We start from the raw sequence: 16,459 nt of genomic DNA on the forward strand, positions 1-16,459 counted from the left end.
TAGGTTCTCGCCCAGCATAGCTTGTAAGCAAATCAATTGGAAAAAAAAACTGAATGGGTCTAATATAAAAACGCTATATTTTCTTTTATTGCCATTGTTGTCCAATAAATCGCGAAAAACGTGTGAGGTCTGCATGATAGGCTAATTGTACATACGATAGACTGCAAAAGCAATACGATATTTGTAAAACATTTTTAATCGGATGTCTGAAACTGACACTACACATCGATAGCTGCCAAACATCGATATATTCATTAGTCATTTTTTACACAAAAGCAAAAGAAAAAAGGTGCAAGTGATTATTCAGCAATTTTATTGCAGTATTTCGATTTAACTAATGCAAATTACAAAAATTTCGAGTCACATTAAATCGTCAGCATCGTGTTGGCAGCTGCCTAATTAGGGAAAATATAAGAATATACGGGATTCTGTATGTGTGTTGTTGTGACGCATGAAAATCGATTGCGTAGCAGACGAAAACACCACACAAAAGTGCAAGTGCAACTACAATAACAACGAAAAGCATAAAATAAGCGAAATAATTAAACAGAATTACAACAATTACCCAAATAATTAATAGGCAGCTAAGTGCGCTTTTGGTGAAAGAGATGGGCATATTTGGGCAATCGTCGCCGTTTGACGCCGATGTGGGTAAGTTTCTATCCCTTCCTCCGGCCCCCAATTTCTCCCCTCTGCCATGACCCAACAATGACAAGTCCAATTGGTCGCAATACTGCCCGCTTGTAATTAGCAGCTGCTGCTATTTTGCTTTATCTTATCTGTTTGCCTTCGAACCACCCCCTGTCATCTCGTTAAGCGCTCAGCAGACACAAAGAAAACTGAATTCAAAACCGAGTCACATGCGTCGCTCTGTTGGGAAGCTGCGCAGCTGCTGCGTCTGTTTATTGAACTTCTTAAGAATTTTGTCTGCAGTCGCTGACCTTGAAGTCGGCGACACCACCCAACCCCCCACCTCCGGACACCCCTTGTAGTTCAGAAAATTTGTGCATTCTAATTCTCTTCACGGGGGGTCTGTTAATAGAGTTATTCCAGATACATATATGTATGTATGTACGGCTTCTTATTCTTATAAATGCGATCTCTATTCTGTTTATGCACAATAATTACGCAAACATACCTATAATTATTTAAATTAAACCAATCTAAGCGCAAAGTTCAACCCATTTTGCGAAATGAATTGCTGCATGATAAGCTTGTAAAGCGTATACATTATTCGTTGTTGGGTTTTCTCTTTTGCTCCACATTTTAATGCAATTTGCTGTATATTCTATTGATTTTGCTTTGCTTCTTTGCCACGCTTATCACACTGAGTCAGCATGCTGATTCTTTCCCTGCCAATGATAAGCAAATAGAACCGTATTTCAACCGAAGTCGTTGCTCTATTTGTTGTTTTAACTAGTTGATAGCGTGGCTAGGGCCGATAATTGTCATACAACTTATGAATGTTTGCGGTCACTCCACAGAAAAGGCCACGAGCGAGACGAATACGAATGATAACTGGTCCTTTATAATGGATGTATGCGACAAGGTGACAACCAATCCTCGTCTAGCCAAAGACTGCCTCAAGGCGGTGATGCGGCGCATGGGCCATGCCGATCCCCATGTCGTCATGCAGGCTATTACATTGCTGGATGCGTGCGCCAACAACTGCGGCAAGCCGTTCCACCTGGAGGTGGCGTCCCGTGACTTTGAGACAGAGTTTAGGCGCCTGCTGACCAAAGCACAGCCCAAAGTCTCATTGGTAAATGGCAAGCAAGGAACTAGAAATTCGAAATTTCATCGATTTTGTTTTGCAGAAAATGCGTCAAGTGCTGAAGAACTGGGCTGAGAATGATTTCAAGAATGATCCCGAACTAAATCTGATACCTTCGCTGTATGCCAAGCTGCGCAGCGAGGGCTACGATTTTAGCAATCTGAACGATAAAAGCAGCGCCAAGTCAGCAGCGGCCAAAGCGGCGGCCGCTACTTTGGCCAAGGATCCAAATGTAGTCAGCAGCCAGCAGGAAGAGGATGATATAGCGAAAGCCATAGAGCTGTCGCTCAAGGAAAACAAAAGCAGCCCCAAGCAGCAGCAACAAAGCGGTGCAGCAGCTGCTCCAACAACCAGCAGTGCCTATCCCTCGTTATATCCCTCGTTTGGTAGCAGCTCTGCCCCCACGCAAAGCAACGGGAATGGAAATCCCAGCAGTGGCAGCGCCGCCGTCGCCTCATCTCGCACTGTACGCGCCTTGTACGACTTTGAAGCAGCCGAGGAGAATGAGCTGACCTTCTTTTCTGGAGAAATCATACACGTGCTGGATGACAGCGATGCCAATTGGTGGAAGGGCTACAATGAGCGCGGCGAGGGTCTCTTTCCCTCCAATTTTGTCACTGCCGATTTGTCTGTAGATCCCGAACGCTTGGACATCAATCAGCAGCACAAAAACAATGCCCAGAAACAGGCAGCCGTCGAGGAGGAGGAGGCGCTGCTGCAACAAAAGACTGAAGCGGCTGCCGCACAGCCCGTCGAAATTGATGAGGCCAAAATTGATCGTTTGCTGCATCTATTGCATGAGGCCAATCCCGAGGATCCCTCGCAGGATAGTGACGAAATGTTGCGCTTGGAGCAGCAGGTTCATCAAATGGGACCGCTCATTGATGCCGAGCTGGAGCGTGTCGATCGCAAGCATGCACAGCTAACACAGCTCTCCAGTGATCTGGTGGATGCCATTAATCTATATCATACGCTCATGCGTGATGATCGTGCAGCTGCTGCACAGTTTGGCGGCGTCGCTGCATATATGCCTGGGAGCTTTCCGGGAGCTGCGGTCTACGGCGCACCTGGTTATCCCAGTGCTGCTGGCTTCCCGCCAGGCCAAACCTATCCGGGCATGCACTCAATGCCGTACACACCGCCACAGCCTAATAATGCAGCTCCACCCACGACAACTACGGCTTATCCGGGACAAGTGCCCATGCCATACCAAAACGGGCATGCGCCGCAGTTAAATTGTAATATAATTAATTTAATTATCATTGAATCATTTACCAATGCTATAACGATCTATTGCAGCTTTGCCGCCTCATATGTCCCAGTCGCCTGCAGTTGCTGTGGCTCCGCAGCCATCCCATCCAAGTCACCCACAGCCCATCTACAATGCCCAGCCCACTCCAGTCACCACTCAGCAGCAGCAGCAACCAACGCCTTCTAATTATCACATGCCAATGCCTGTTGAGCAGCAGCAGCAGCAGCAGATGCCGCCCTCGACGCTTCCGCCGCAATTTGCTGCCGCACCACCACCAGCCACACAAATTCAGCAACATCAACCACCGCCACATGCCTACATGTCGCCACAGCATCAACAGCCACATCCACAGCAGCAACAGACGGCGCCACCGCAGGCCTATTTACCGGCGGGCGCTACAGCGCAGCCGCCACAGTTCTTTGCACCAAACGGAGCTCCACCAGTTACACAGAGCTACATGGTGCCACAGCAACAGCAACAAGCGCAACATCCCCAACAGCAGCCACCACAACAGCAGCAACAACACAATCACAACGATCATTTCAGTCAGCTACATCAGCAAATGGCCGCCATGTCGATGGCGCATCTTGGTGGCATGCCACCAGCCGCAACAGCAGCGGCGCCAGCGTATCATATGCAAAACGATGCCGTCAAGAATAACATTCCTATCTATCAGCAGCAGCGGTAAAACCGTTAACTAATAAGCCCGCTGTCGTTTCCTTTACTTGGTTTTGATTAATTTGCCAACAAGTCTTTGTTTTCCAATTCTATTCTAATATAAACCCCATTGCAAACTTGTTTGAACTGGAATATTTATTTTTATTTTGAGTTTTTTTAACCGATGCATCAGAATTTATCTATTAACTTCCAGCCTTTATACTAAAGTTGATTGTTTGTTTATCTTTTGTTTTATTTTTGTTATTCGATAAGCTTTGTTTGTAATCTCTAAGAAAATGTCGGGCAAATGTTTGCATTAGCGCCAAAAACTAAGTTTTTAAATAAGTGAAAGGAAATCTATTTATATACCATATACCCTATAAATATTATATTATTATGTATAACTCTATATTGAGCGTGGAACGAAGACGGAAAATCAATCAGAATTCACTATCACTATTATGTATTATGTTTATTTTACTATTATAATTATGCGATGATAAAAATAACAAGCAAAACGAAAAAAAAAAAATCACATTTATTATGCAAACATTAAAAAGTTTGTCGGCCGCAAATGCTGATTAAACAATATAATATATAAAAAGTAATAATAATATAATTATAAAGAATTTGTTGTTTTAAATGCTTTTGGCTCAGCGCGTGCGTAGTTTTATATAGCGCCTAATGTAATACTCCTCATCGATCTTGTCCAGCATTAGCAGACGCAACTGGAGCATCTCTCTGCGATGTTGAGACTCCACTGCGCTTAGATTAGGCGCATTAAGCCAGGCTTGTACCTCCGTATATAAGTCAATATATTTGCGCCGAGCTTGTATGGCATATGCAGGTACTTCGTTCATGTTGTTTATTGACCGCGAGTCGTTTACGAACTGTTTTGACCACCTGTTCATTTTGTTTAAAAATCCACTTAACTAACTTTGCTACAAATTTGGCGTCTTGAAGTTTTATCGCAGAAAAAGTTTATTGTAATAGTTGACCACCTGTCAAACGTAACTTCCAAATGTAATGGAGTATAGTATTCATTAAAAATTAACTTCACAGAAAGCTCTCGACAAGCGAAGGACCGTAGACTTCCATGAAATATATAAAAACGGTTGGCGGCAAAGTTTGACATTTTGATAGTTATGTTATATGATTGCAATACGCATTCTAAATTTGCCGACGCGTCAAAACTTTTCTTTAATATGTGTTTTTTTCCCATAAACAAAATAACGAAGCTGGCATCGTAGAAAGTGCGCTCGCATTTTATGTCTTCGTCAATGTAACCACTGCGTATACGTAATGCATGGGTTTGCGGTATTGTGCTCTCACTCTTTAGTTCTCGTTGTAAAGCCGTGCAAATGCATTCAAGAAAATATTCATGCTGCTCAGTTATTTAATTGGACTGAGCTCCCCAGGTCTTAAATAGACATTATTAAAACATTAAACGCAAATACAAATATGTGGCACCACACAAGTGTAAAAAATAAATAATAATTATAATAATATTAATAAGAAAAGTGTCGCTGAAATATGAAAAATAACTAATTGAAAAGTTGACAACAAATATGCAAGCATTGTTTGCATTTGATATAATAATCTATTTCTTTGTTTGGCAGTTGCAAAATTAACGTATTCAATATTTCTTTTGACGATGTTTCGTTTTTTTTGTTCATTCATGGAAATATATCGATATTTTTACTAGTCGTTCCTTTGTGTTGCGTGTGACGTCACTGAACAATATTCAAGGTTTCTGTCGCTGCAGCTGCGTAATCTTCCAATTGCCATTGCTCTTGTGGCGGCTGCGGAATCAGCTGTTTGCATGTAAACAACATTCATTGACTGCTTGGTGGTTGTTGCGTAGAATTGTTAATCAGGCCATTGGCAAGATTGCTATCACGTAATCGAACACAAAATGTGCACGCTTCACATCGAGGAGGAGACTCATTTGGCTGCCATGGGCAGTAGCATCCGAACGCGAACGCCTAGCCCAATGCCAATGCTAAGGCCAAACGATGGAGAGCTTACATTATTTGACATTAGCTGGGATGATGTGCTCATACCAAAAATGTGCATCTACCTGTCAGTCAAGGACCTCTTCAATTTGCGAAGTTGTTCGCGCACAGCATTGCGCTTGGCGGAGGCAGCATTGGAAAAGCACCAGGAGTTGCATTTGTCGGGCAACAATACATGCAATATTGAGCTGGGTTTTAAGGTCCTGGCGCGCTGCTGTCGTCGCTTGGAACAACTGCATTTGGCCAGGTGCAAATGGCTAACAGATGAGCTGCTTCTGCCGCTGCTGGCGAACAACAAACAGCGACTGTTCGCCGTCAACCTGAACGAATGCGTCAACATAACGGCACTGTCCCTGCAGCCCATCATTGTCCAGTGCAAGGAGCTGCGCATCTTAAAGCTCTCCAAATGTCAGTGGCTGACCACAGGTGCTGTCGACGCTCTGACGCTGCATCAGAGCAAACTGGTGGAATTTGATATCTCAAATTGCGGCGCCATTGGCGAACGTTGTCTGATAATCTTCTTTCGCAAGCTCAACAAACTGACCGTCCTGTCGCTGGCCAACACGCCCAGCGTTACGGATCAGGTGCTCATACAGATTGGCAACTTCTGTCGCGAGCTGGAGCACATTAATCTGATTGGCTGTGCCGCCATCTCCGACTATGGTGTCCAGTAAGTACCGTTTTTTCATTGGCTATGAATTAGTGCATGCGTGTGTGTCAGTGTTGCCAATTCAGCTATTTTCTAGCTATGTGACGATTTTCAAAAGCCGTCAGCTGGACATAATTGGCATTTTGCACTGAGTTAGCTACTTTAATTAGCTATATTAACGTATTCAAACACTTAAGAACAGTATGTGCTTGTTTTATTGCATAACATTTTTAAATCTCTGGGCTGTGTTTAACGGCCTTTTTAACATTCGATTCAGTTGGCAACACTGGTGTTTGTGTGTCTTGTGTGTGGCGTCTCTTGGCTGCGACTCAACTGCACACAATACTCTGCATTTGCATCTCTTTCAGCGCACTCAGCGTGCACTGCAAACGTTTGCAATCGCTCCGAATCCAACGCTGCCATCGTATCACGGAGCGATCGTTGGCGCCTTTGCGTCAGCGGGTGCACATTGATCGACCACGTCCACGCCAGGATGCGCACAATGCCTACAACTTAAACGATTTCTATCCCAGTGATTTTCTTGTTTACTAGTTCCATGCCACTCTTTCTCTCTCTCTCTCTCCTCCTGTCGACTGCAGTGCACTGACCAAGAGCTGCCCACAGCTGCAGTCCTTGATGGTGCAGCGTTGTCCATTGGTCACCGAACGCGTGCTGGCGCCCCTGCGCGGACGCATGCACATCGATCGGCCGAGCATGGGCTACAATCTGCCCGCGCTGCAGCATCGCTTGTACCTGCAGGTATGAGATAACTAAATAACTCAGAGGCTGTTGAGGCTATCGTCAAGCGAGTGACATCTTTGTAAATATGGACGTAGTTTAATACAATTGTTTAGCTTAAGCTTACAGTTGTTAAAATTAATTTAAGCTATACAAGTACAATATAGAAACTAGTATTTTCTGGCTGAAAAGAAAGAATGATCCTTAATTGGTGTAACAAGCAGAATTGTATTTAAATATTGAAAATCATTAGTTAAAGTTGCTGATGCCATAAAAACAAGCTGCTTGTTGTTAAAGGTACAAGTTTGCGTTACCGGTCAATCTGCTTATACACGTTAAAATCCAGCTTATGTTTCCAACTTTTTACTTAAATACCAGATTTAAAAAGCGTTTTCAAAAAATAGCCACCAATAAGCGTACAAATACAAATTGTGTGCAGTTCCCATCATTGTGCTGATATCAGAGACGAGCTCGAGGTAGTCTTTGTGGCCGCTTCCGCGTTGCTGCCCACGGACAGCTTTAACTGGGTAAGGTCATGGGTAAGGCCGCTGCTGTTGGCTCGCCAGCGTTCGTGCAGTTGATTGAGATGCACATAGGCGGCCATGGAGATGTTCAGGCTGGGCATGACAGCGTTCAAGCCCGGCTCACCGATGAAGGCAAGACCGCATAGGCCCAGGTACGTGTGGAAAGGATCTGGCGTGGACTTTGGCCATTTGGCAAAGCCGCCAATTAGTTCATCCTGTGTGCTCAGTATGTATTCACGATTCTGAGCATAGTCGGTCAGCTCAAAGCCGTTTAAAATGCGCAACGCGGCGCCAATCCAAAAGGAATAACACGTATCCACCGGCTTGTTGGGTCGCCCCTGAAAGCCATCCATTTGCCGAAAGACAAGCCATCGCTTAATGCGCTCCACCGTCGTCTCGTCCAGGCGATGCAGCTGTCCGCTCAGCTCCAGTGCGGCCAGCGCACAAAATGTGGTGCCGCCGTGCGATTCGCCCTCCAGCTCCTGACTGAAGCCGTAGTCGTAGCGTAGGCTGCGCATTATAAACTGAAACATGGCCTCCTTGTTCACTCCGTCCCAGCAGTCGAGCATGTGGCAAATGGTGGCTGCACAGTACACAAAGCGCATATCATTCTCGCTGCCATCGATGGAGGCACTGAAGCTGCCATCCGCATGCTGTACCGCCGCCACGCCCTCCACGATGCTCTGTCGATTCAATCGCGACAGATCATCGCCCAGTGTCACCAACACTGCGATGCTGGTATATGTCATGGCAAGATGACCCCATTGATACTGGCGCATGCACTCCAGCAGCTCAGCGTCCTCCGTTTTCGGTAACATGGCGCGGCAGCCCTGTAAAAGATAGCCCACAATTAATTGTTATTGTCAATATATATGTGCTTGTAGCGCACACTAAAAGTGGTTATGCATGTTGCGCTGATAAAAGCACTTGACGTGATAAAAATGTGATAAGGGTTACGTTTCAGCCTGCCCCGCTTCCAGCCCATGAGATGCTGCTGGGCCAAAGCATGACCATGTAATTATAGAAACAGCGAACAATGTAAAACCAAACAGACCAGTTCCCGGTTTTCATTTTTGCGAGCATGAATTGGTAAATGGAAATTCATTTTATACCCTGTAGTCAAAAAAGCTGGTTAAGAAGGATTTAATTAAGTGTGCTAAAGGTTGTAATAATAGAAGGAATTTCTTTAACCACAACTCAAATCCGCCTCGGATCCGGATTGGACAATAAGCAAAATCTACATCGACTAATAATAAACACTAGTTGAATTCTCAGAATTCTAACTGATTTACAAAAGCTACAACTACTAAGAAACTTGTGCAGCTTACTTGGCAATTGTTGTTGTTATTTATATCTGTGTAATTTATAACATCAGCATTTGAGATGGGAAACGGAGCGTTTGTCGCAGTGGCTGCTGCAGCGCCACGTAAATAGATAAAGGCAGAGACAGAGACGTTTGTGTTTATTTGGCATTGCCTGGCTAGTTTGTTTATCAATCGTATCTGACTGACTGACTGACTGACAAGTATTTATGCTCACCATGAATCCACCGCGTCGCTTTTCGTTTTCGCGTGGCACCACAAGGCCGCCGTAGGTCCAGTCGATGATATCCTTGCGCAACTGTGGGGATATCAAGTGCAGCGAGTTGAGCACATCGAGGCCACAGACGGCAAAAAACACAATAGTGCTCCTGTTTCAAAAATTAAAAGCCAGTATAAGTAATTGTATTAGCTAAGTAAACAAATATTGAAGGTCCTTACCTGGTGTTGTCGTGCGAGGACATTCGCGCAGGCAACAAGTGCAGAAAGCGCAGCAGATTCTTTGCATGCTTGGAGTGCAGCACGGGCTCTAGCTCGGAGGGATCCGTCATATCTACAACATGGTAGGACATTTTATATTTATTTTGTTTCCCTCTTGCTATTGTTTATCTTTATCAGTGTTTGTCTGAGTGTGTTGGTTATGACTAAGCGTCGTCGTCTTTTCATTAAGAGTTGGTGTCCGCGCAACGGTGCGCTGGGTAATGACTGTGCACTGGCACGTGTATGCATTTAAATAGCCTAGCATTACCTTATTTTTATTATAAGCCGGTTTTTTGCATCGCTCTCAGGTAAATAGCACAAGAAAAATCCCAGTGCCGATGCTTCTTTGCGTATTTTATGGACGCGGAATATCGATAACTTCTCTGAATAATAAAATTATGCAACGATAGTTTGTTATTGTCACACCCATCTCCAATGTCGCCGAGTCACTGTGACTGTCAATGGCCAAACATCTGTTTTGATCCGCATTGCTTAGTTATTTTTCTGTGTAAATAAATTGCAATTATAAATAAAAGAAACATGCGTATAACACAATATTTAGCTAGTAAATTAAAAAACTTTTCAAATCTGCCCAAGGAATATATAGAGCGCAGTAAAAAGCAGGCAAGTAAAATGTTTTTCTTTAATCAACAACATTTGGCAGCTCACGTAACAGCTGAAGCTTCGGTGGCAAGTGCATGTTTTAATTCCCGTATTAATGTTTAAATCTTCTCAGGTATATTGGCAAACACCACGCGAAAAAAATTATCTACCAAGTACGGTTGAACGAAAGCGTTATCGCTATACCACAAATCGGTCATGGACAGGCCAATTCCGGCAACAGAATATGCCGGGCACGATGCGACGAAAAGTTTTTATGGAGCCAGTTGGTAAGTGAAATAGTATCTTGTGGATGCTGCCCCATTATTCATACATTTGTGTGCGTGTGTGTGCAGAGGATTGGAGCTTCTTCCGCGGCGATCGTATTGAAGTGCTTGTCGGCAAGGATAAGGGTAAGCAGGGCATTGTCACTCAGGTAATACCCGAACGAAATTGGGTTATTGTGGAGGGCATCAATTGGCATTATAGGCGCGTGGGAGCTGAGAAGGAATTCCCCGGCATAATCATAAAGTCCGAGTCGCCCCTTAATGTTACCAAAGACATACGCCTAGTGGATCCATCCGATCTGCAGGGCACCGAGTTTGAGTGGCGCTTCACGGAGGAGGGTGAGAAGGTACGCGTCTCGATGCGTTCGGGCCGCATCATACCCATTCCGGAGACAAATAACCAAACGCATGACTACAAAACACCCAAAGCCTACATTGAGCGCGAAAAGGATACACCAGCTGCCGTTGTGAGCGAGATTACCTTTCAGCCAAAGTTATCCACATTCGAAATGGATATCATGGAGGAAATGGACATAAAGGAGGACCGCATCCCGGCCAAGAGCTACTGGTACTAGACATACCTTGTTTGTTCAATAAAATTTACAATAATATGAAATGTGTGCATTTAATTTGCTGTTAGTTTAACATTGTGTTAATAACAGCGCGATTAATTCTGTTGCTTTGAAACCGTCTACGATTGGAGAAATAATTCAAATAAATGTTATCGATTTAATCGGCGCGTAATTCTGAAAATCAAATTTCCGTTAACATATCGATTTTGATCAAGTTTCAAAACTTTTTATTTTTAAACAAAGTTTAGTGTAAGCAATATTAAAAAAAAAATATTTTGTAAATTTTTAAAGCTAGAAAAATAGATGGTCTTTTAAAATTTGTTCATTTGCGTGCCGCACTAAAAATCTCCTCGCGATGCTCGCGCAGTGTTCGGGCCAAGCGTCGCACCGTCTCCTCCGCCTTGTCAAGGTCGCCGCGCAGTGTTTTATTAAATGTATCATAGAGCCAGGTACATGTCTTGGAAATATTCGATTCATAGCTGCTGAAGACGCGGCTCGTGTGCTCATAACTGTCGGGGAAATGGTATAAATGGGAAATTGAGAAAAATCGGCTCAGGGAACTTACCGCGCTGCATTGGCTATGTCTGTAATTAAATAGGTATTGCAATGATTAACCGCCAACACCTGGCGATGACTCATGTACTTGAGCTCCACATGCGGCAGTGCCAATTGCGCGGCCTCCAGGGACGTCAGCGATGCATGCAACAGACTGCGACAGTCCAAAGCTGCTTGCAGCTTTTGCTTGGGATCGCTGAAAAATACATTCTCTTAATTAAAAGAAAATCTATGCTAAATTAACATTTGTGCCATTTCCGCTTTGGAGTAATAACAAAATCAAAATGGCTGCCCGCCTATCGTTAATCGAACTTGTTGAATGTTCATCGAAGTTATCGGAACAAATGGAATTGAAATGTTAACTGAATTTAAGAAAATTACATTTTAATTAAAATAGAGTCAAAAGCAAATAATAATAATGCGAAATGGAAAATGAATGGTTTGTCCTTTGCGGACTTACTCACATGTGCCTGTTCAGATGCCGCCACTGCTTTAGGGCCTGCGTGGAGGAGTTGGCCGCGGCCCGTAGTAGTAGCCCACAGATGCGCCACTGCTCCAGGGCGCTGCCCAGCTTGTCCCGGGTATCGCGCGCCACCTCCAGCTGCTCGTCTATGCTCTCCTCCAGGCGCGTCATATAGGTGCCGCCGCTGATGTAAGCAATAATGCCATCCTGATTCACATAGAGCTCATTCAGCTCCGCATAGCTGGCGGCCAGTGTCTTGAGGCGTTGCTTGGTGTGCTCCAGGAGTTCGCCATAATAACGTATGCTTAGTAAGTAGAGCGCCGATTCGCTCAGGTTGGCAAAAAAGTCCTCGTGCATGGAAGCCTTGCGTGGATCAGCAATGACGCCTAGATTATGCGCCAGCTAAGGGTCGTACGGGTAATTATAGAACGAGGTCACAGCCATTATAATTCCAATGGCAAGCACAAATTAGGGCCTCAAGCATGGTGCCAAGCGTCTAATTGTCGGCTGCTACTCACCTGAGCCAAGTCCTTGGTGGGCGTATTGGCCACAATTTCGTTGCCCGCGCGCTCCCCACTCCCCAACGTCAAGGGGTAGCTGTTTAATTGTGGCGCCTCCGGTTCGCCCTCTGCATTTGTTTCCGTTTCCGTTGTTGGGCGTGCCGTGTGCTCCATGCCTTCGAGACCCAGCATGGCGTCGCGCCTGGCCTGCACATGCTCAATCCATGCCTCGACGGTGGCCATGCGCGGACCCGGGCAACTGCCCTCCAATTTGCTGATCTGCTCGTCCAGACGCACATATTGCTGCGTTACATGCTGGAAACATAAAAAAAAAAGAAGCAATTGACTCGGCTATCGAGGTCTATTGATTGGAAAATTACCGTTAGGTTGGGGCCGCCATTTTCTTGTAGACGCTGCGCGGCAGCACTTGTCGGTGTCTCCAGGGACGAACCGCAGCCCATCATTCAGCCCAACAACAATGATGACATTCTCGTCAGACCTTGCAATTTCATATACTCGACGTCGAAATTTGACGGAACGCCTAAACAATGTGTTATAAGTATATTTACGTCCGTAACGCTCGCCTGCCACATGCCGAATGCGCGCCATTGTCCGTCCGTTTCGCCTGCTCCACTTATGGAGGGAAACAACAACATTTTTGCGTGGACAAAAAATGCCACCCCCCCGGGCAGAAACCCGCCCATGCAGGCACCCAATCGTTCCTATACTCATTTGACCATTAATGCTTATTAGTGGGCAGCAGGCCCCAGGAGAAGGAGCAGGAGGAGAAGGAGCAGGAGGAGGAGAAGGAGGCGGAGTCAACAGCTTGTATTTGCTTTTTGTTGTCCGTGCATGTCTGTCCGGCGTGTTGTTATTGTAAATTGGCGCACATACTCAGCTGTTTATATAGTAAACAACAACAAGGAATAACAATAACAAAACCCAATTTATGACAGCTGCTTTTTAAGCTGGCCACCAAATTTATTGGGCACCCATTTATTCGGAATTATGCTGCAACAGCATGGTCATGGCATAATCTATCAACAGGATAAGCATCTTGATTTTGATAAATGAATGGTAAGTTTATTGACTAGTAAACACCCTGAAGTAGCGCTCAAAGCCCGCGTGCATGATATGGCTCACTTAGGTTTTCGTATAAATACGTATTCATTATTTTAATATTCATATTTAATGGATAAATAAACCAGTTTTATGCACCTCAAACATGTCATTACAACAATTTTTGTAATTCCACAATCGAAATAATTCCACAGATTGGAATTACTGTTAAAATTTAATGCCAAGAAGCAAGTTTCCATCTGTGTTTCCAATTTCACGATTGGAATAATTCCACGCAATGGAATTACTATTAAAATTTAATTACAACAACTTTTGCCAGAAGCAAGTTTCCATCCGTGTTTTCAATTCCACGATCGAAATAATTTCACAGAATGGAATTACTGTTAAAATTGAATTACAACAACTTTTGCAAAGAGGCAAGAAATAATTCCACAGAATGGAATTACTGTTAAAATTTAATTACAACAACTTTTGCCAAGAAGCAAGTTTCCATCCGTTTTTTAAATTTCCCGATCGGAATAATTCCACATTTGCCTAGTGAAATGTTTCTTAAACACTCGAACGTAATAAAATATTGAAGAGCACTTGTTTATTCCGTGGAGGGTTCAAGGTATTTGAACCTAAAAACATTTTCAGCGATTCATATTTAATTAAACCAGATGTCTGTTTGTTTAGTTGTGACCTGCTTCGCCAATAATTTGGCTGGGCGCTGGAAATAGGTAATTCTTTTCAGCATATTGATGGGGCTCATTAAAACCACCTGTCGTTCGCAGGTAATTGCTTGATTGAGCTGCGACAAGGCCATTTGGCAAATCCCTGAAGACAGCACATGTGCTCCAAGGCCTACGTTGTGCGGCCCGAATTTATATACTGTGGAGTCTAATCACTTTTTTTTGTTCTAAAATGATAACAATATATTTAATTGTCTTTTTGGTAAGTGGTTGAATATAACTGATTGCATAATTTGAATTTTTTACTGTGCGTGATTGTGGAAACAAAATAGATACTAATTTAAAAAAAAAAGAAGTTAAAAAATTGACAAAAAGTTAATAAAAATAAATGTTTTATATAACATATTAATTATTTGAAAAAAGAAGTTAAAAAATTAAAAAAAAATTAATACAAATAAAATTTAATATATAAAACATATTAAAACTTGCAGAGTTGATTAAATTCATGGGCTTTATTTATTTGAAAAAAGAAGTGAAAAAATTTAAAAAAAAATTAATAAAAATTAAATTGAATTAAAACATATGGATACTTGCAGACTTGGTTAAATTCCAATTATTTAAAAAAATAAGTTAAAAATTGGAAAAAAATATTAATAAAAATAAACTTTAATATATAACAAATATTATTGTGTAAATTACAGATCTCTGACGTTTGCTCGCAACAAAAAAATAAAAATTAACCAATAGAAACGAAATACAAATTTAATGCTTATCTGCTTAATTATATCAACACCTTTTTATATTCACAAATAAAACGAATTACATTAACCCAAGTAGCAACAAGTATTTGTAGCTTACATTAATTTTGAGCAATATTTTGGAATTCTGACATATGTACCTCATCTTATCAGCTCTTATCAAATATAAAAATGAGTTTATGTTATCTGAAGCATATGAGAACTGGACAGATAAGCCGGGGATTCAACCAAAATTTCTGGCAGTTATCATTTAACATATATAACGTTCAGATCACCGGACAATAAAAAACTCCAGCGAATTTTCTCCACATGTACCGGAAAATTAAACAGCTATTGGCAGCCAGTTCGAACATTTCATTATTTCTATGGGCAATATTTTGCCTGTTGATATACCTGTTCATGCCGGATAGTCCTCGCATTGTGCCACAGCAGCTAACCACAGTGGAGCTTTCCGCTGCGTACAGTGAAAACCCGCAGCAGTTGATCGATTTACACGATTTTGATTATGTCATTAAGCAGCCGCCCTGCAAGCCTCACACCCGGGCGCTCATCATGGTCCACTCGGCGCCGCTCAACATTGACAAACGGTCCGTGATACGTCGGACATGGGGCAGCCCGTCCGTTATATCAACCAGTTCTCCGCTGCGCCTCTTCTTTCTGATCGGCGCCGTCGGAGATGATGCGATGCAATCAATGCTGCTGGCGGAGCACACACGTCATGGCGACTTGTTGCAGGGCAACTTTCTGGATGGATACTTTAACCTGACCTACAAGCATGTGATGGCTCTCAAATGGTTCCATACGCGCTGCGAACAGGCCCAGCTGCTGGTCAAAGTGGATGATGACATTTACCTCAATACGCCGCAGCTGCTGGAGCATTTAAGATCTCCATTCCCAACAGACTCAATTTTAGAACAGACTCCATCGGAGAACCTGCTGCTATGTGCCATTAGGAACAGAGACCGTGTGATCCGTTCCTATTCCTCCAAATGGCGCGTAAGCTTCTGGGAATACTCCGGTCGTTACTACCCGCCCTTCTGTCCAGGCTTTGCAGTTTTCTATTCCTCGGATGTCGTCAGGCGGCTCTACTTGGCCGCCCAACGCTCCAGCTTTTTTAAACTGGATGATGTGTTCGTTACCGGCTTGCTGTCCAAGCGCAGCAATATTACCATAACAGACCTGACGCCGTATGTGTTGAGCCCAGAAGAACTTAACTTCCTGCTCAGCAGAGGCACTGAATCGGATCAGTTAAAGTTTTTAGTGTCCTGGCACGAAATGTCAGCGCAGCAAATTAATGGCCTTTGGCAACTGTATGACATTGATAATACAAGTTACTGACTACATATTGTTATAAATGTTAGGTAAAAGGCTAAAAGCAAAGCTCCGGTTGGAGCTGCGGCACCGTTCCATCATTATTTGGAAAGTAAACTGAACTGAAGTGTACAAATTACCGACGACTGATAGCGTGTGGCAGACATTATTCAACTGGCCATGTAAGTTCTCTAATACTGAGACAAAAAAGAAATATATCTCAGGCCCAAGAAAAAATTAAAATTTGTTGAACT

General features: G+C 43.4%; 6 protein-coding genes across 8 annotated transcripts; 4 read left to right on the forward strand and 2 right to left on the reverse strand.

Moving 5' to 3' along the window:
• The first annotated feature begins 234 nt into the window (after positions 1-234).
• On the forward strand, positions 235-3,824 carry Stam (signal transducing adaptor molecule). Its single transcript, XM_064685956.1, has 4 exons — positions 235-651; positions 1,485-1,762; positions 1,818-3,012; positions 3,074-3,824. The coding sequence occupies exons 1-4, from the start codon at positions 609-611 to the stop codon at positions 3,712-3,714; spliced, it is 2,157 nt and encodes a 718-aa protein (XP_064542026.1). The 5' UTR covers positions 235-608; the 3' UTR covers positions 3,715-3,824.
• Positions 3,825-5,362: 1,538 nt separating this feature from the next.
• jet (jetlag) lies at positions 5,363-7,286 on the forward strand. Of its 2 annotated transcripts, none has more exons than XM_064685879.1 (2): positions 5,363-6,368; positions 6,716-6,940. In XM_064685879.1, the coding sequence occupies exons 1-2, from the start codon at positions 5,599-5,601 to the stop codon at positions 6,897-6,899; spliced, it is 954 nt and encodes a 317-aa protein (XP_064541949.1). In that variant the 5' UTR covers positions 5,363-5,598; the 3' UTR covers positions 6,900-6,940. The 2 variants fall into 2 exon arrangements, with proteins under 2 accessions (XP_064541949.1, XP_064541950.1); XM_064685880.1 differs by lacking the exon at positions 6,716-6,940 and adding an exon at positions 6,947-7,286 and having other exon boundaries at positions 5,378-6,368.
• On the reverse strand, positions 7,165-9,798 carry betaggt-I (geranylgeranyl transferase type-1 subunit beta). 2 transcript variants are annotated; one of them, XM_064685878.1, is made up of 4 exons: positions 9,677-9,798; positions 9,370-9,481; positions 9,149-9,299; positions 7,165-8,439 (listed from the first exon to the last, which is right to left on the reverse strand). In XM_064685878.1, exons 2-4 carry the CDS (start codon positions 9,477-9,479, stop codon positions 7,531-7,533), a joined length of 1,170 nt encoding a protein of 389 aa, XP_064541948.1. In that variant the 5' UTR covers positions 9,480-9,481; positions 9,677-9,798; the 3' UTR covers positions 7,165-7,530. The 2 variants fall into 2 exon arrangements, with proteins under 2 accessions (XP_064541948.1, XP_064541947.1); XM_064685877.1 differs by lacking the exon at positions 9,677-9,798 and having other exon boundaries at positions 9,370-9,595.
• A 65-nt stretch (positions 9,799-9,863) lies between these two features.
• Positions 9,864-10,911, forward strand: mRpL24 (mitochondrial ribosomal protein L24). The gene is made up of 3 exons (XM_064685881.1): positions 9,864-10,032; positions 10,145-10,298; positions 10,365-10,911. Exons 1-3 carry the CDS (start codon positions 9,949-9,951, stop codon positions 10,868-10,870), a joined length of 744 nt encoding a protein of 247 aa, XP_064541951.1. The 5' UTR covers positions 9,864-9,948; the 3' UTR covers positions 10,871-10,911.
• A 209-nt stretch (positions 10,912-11,120) lies between these two features.
• On the reverse strand, positions 11,121-12,957 carry synr (sayonara). Its single transcript, XM_064685882.1, has 5 exons — positions 12,766-12,957; positions 12,404-12,700; positions 11,887-12,287; positions 11,433-11,618; positions 11,121-11,376 (listed from the first exon to the last, which is right to left on the reverse strand). The coding sequence occupies exons 1-5, from the start codon at positions 12,847-12,849 to the stop codon at positions 11,190-11,192; spliced, it is 1,155 nt and encodes a 384-aa protein (XP_064541952.1). The 5' UTR covers positions 12,850-12,957; the 3' UTR covers positions 11,121-11,189.
• Positions 12,958-15,164: 2,207 nt separating this feature from the next.
• On the forward strand, positions 15,165-16,232 carry LOC135431026 (beta-1,3-galactosyltransferase 5-like). The gene has a single exon (XM_064685911.1). It carries the CDS (start codon positions 15,204-15,206, stop codon positions 16,230-16,232), a length of 1,029 nt encoding a protein of 342 aa, XP_064541981.1. The 5' UTR covers positions 15,165-15,203.
• Positions 16,233-16,459: the final 227 nt, after the last annotated feature.

Source organism: Drosophila montana, unplaced genomic scaffold (genome assembly GCF_035044405.1).
Source record: "Drosophila montana isolate Dmon_TW-CO22-7 unplaced genomic scaffold, ASM3504440v1 contig_3123_1, whole genome shotgun sequence".
NCBI lineage: Eukaryota > Metazoa > Arthropoda > Insecta > Diptera > Drosophilidae > Drosophila > Drosophila montana.

Excerpts from the sequence above, each read along its gene's own strand:
- LOC135431026 (XM_064685911.1), top strand. The coding sequence starts at position 15,204 with ATGTACCGGAAAATTAAACAGCTATTGGCAGCCAGTTCGAACATTTCA.
- jet (XM_064685879.1), top strand. The coding sequence starts at position 5,599 with ATGTGCACGCTTCACATCGAGGAGGAGACTCATTTGGCTGCCATGGGC. Across the intron at positions 6,369-6,715 it reads ATCTCCGACTATGGTGTCCA|CGCACTCAGCGTGCACTGCA; the intron begins GTAAGTACCGTT and ends CATCTCTTTCAG.
- synr (XM_064685882.1), bottom strand. The coding sequence starts at position 12,849 with ATGATGGGCTGCGGTTCGTCCCTGGAGACACCGACAAGTGCTGCCGCG. Across the intron at positions 11,619-11,886 it reads CGGCATCTGAACAGGCACAT|CGATCCCAAGCAAAAGCTGC; the intron begins GTGAGTAAGTCC and ends TGTATTTTTCAG. Across the intron at positions 11,377-11,432 it reads GACATAGCCAATGCAGCGCG|TTATGAGCACACGAGCCGCG; the intron begins GTAAGTTCCCTG and ends TTTCCCCGACAG.
- betaggt-I (XM_064685877.1), bottom strand. The coding sequence starts at position 9,500 with ATGTCCTACCATGTTGTAGATATGACGGATCCCTCCGAGCTAGAGCCC. Across the intron at positions 9,300-9,369 it reads TCCTCGCACGACAACACCAG|GAGCACTATTGTGTTTTTTG; the intron begins GTAAGGACCTTC and ends TTTTTGAAACAG. Across the intron at positions 8,440-9,148 it reads AGCGACGCGGTGGATTCATG|GGCTGCCGCGCCATGTTACC; the intron begins GTGAGCATAAAT and ends TATCTTTTACAG.
- mRpL24 (XM_064685881.1), top strand. The coding sequence starts at position 9,949 with ATGCGTATAACACAATATTTAGCTAGTAAATTAAAAAACTTTTCAAAT. Across the intron at positions 10,033-10,144 it reads TAGAGCGCAGTAAAAAGCAG|GTATATTGGCAAACACCACG; the intron begins GCAAGTAAAATG and ends AAATCTTCTCAG. Across the intron at positions 10,299-10,364 it reads AGTTTTTATGGAGCCAGTTG|AGGATTGGAGCTTCTTCCGC; the intron begins GTAAGTGAAATA and ends GTGTGTGTGCAG.
- Stam (XM_064685956.1), top strand. The coding sequence starts at position 609 with ATGGGCATATTTGGGCAATCGTCGCCGTTTGACGCCGATGTGG. Across the intron at positions 1,763-1,817 it reads CACAGCCCAAAGTCTCATTG|AAAATGCGTCAAGTGCTGAA; the intron begins GTAAATGGCAAG and ends TTTGTTTTGCAG. Across the intron at positions 3,013-3,073 it reads GCATGCGCCGCAGTTAAATT|CTTTGCCGCCTCATATGTCC; the intron begins GTAATATAATTA and ends GATCTATTGCAG.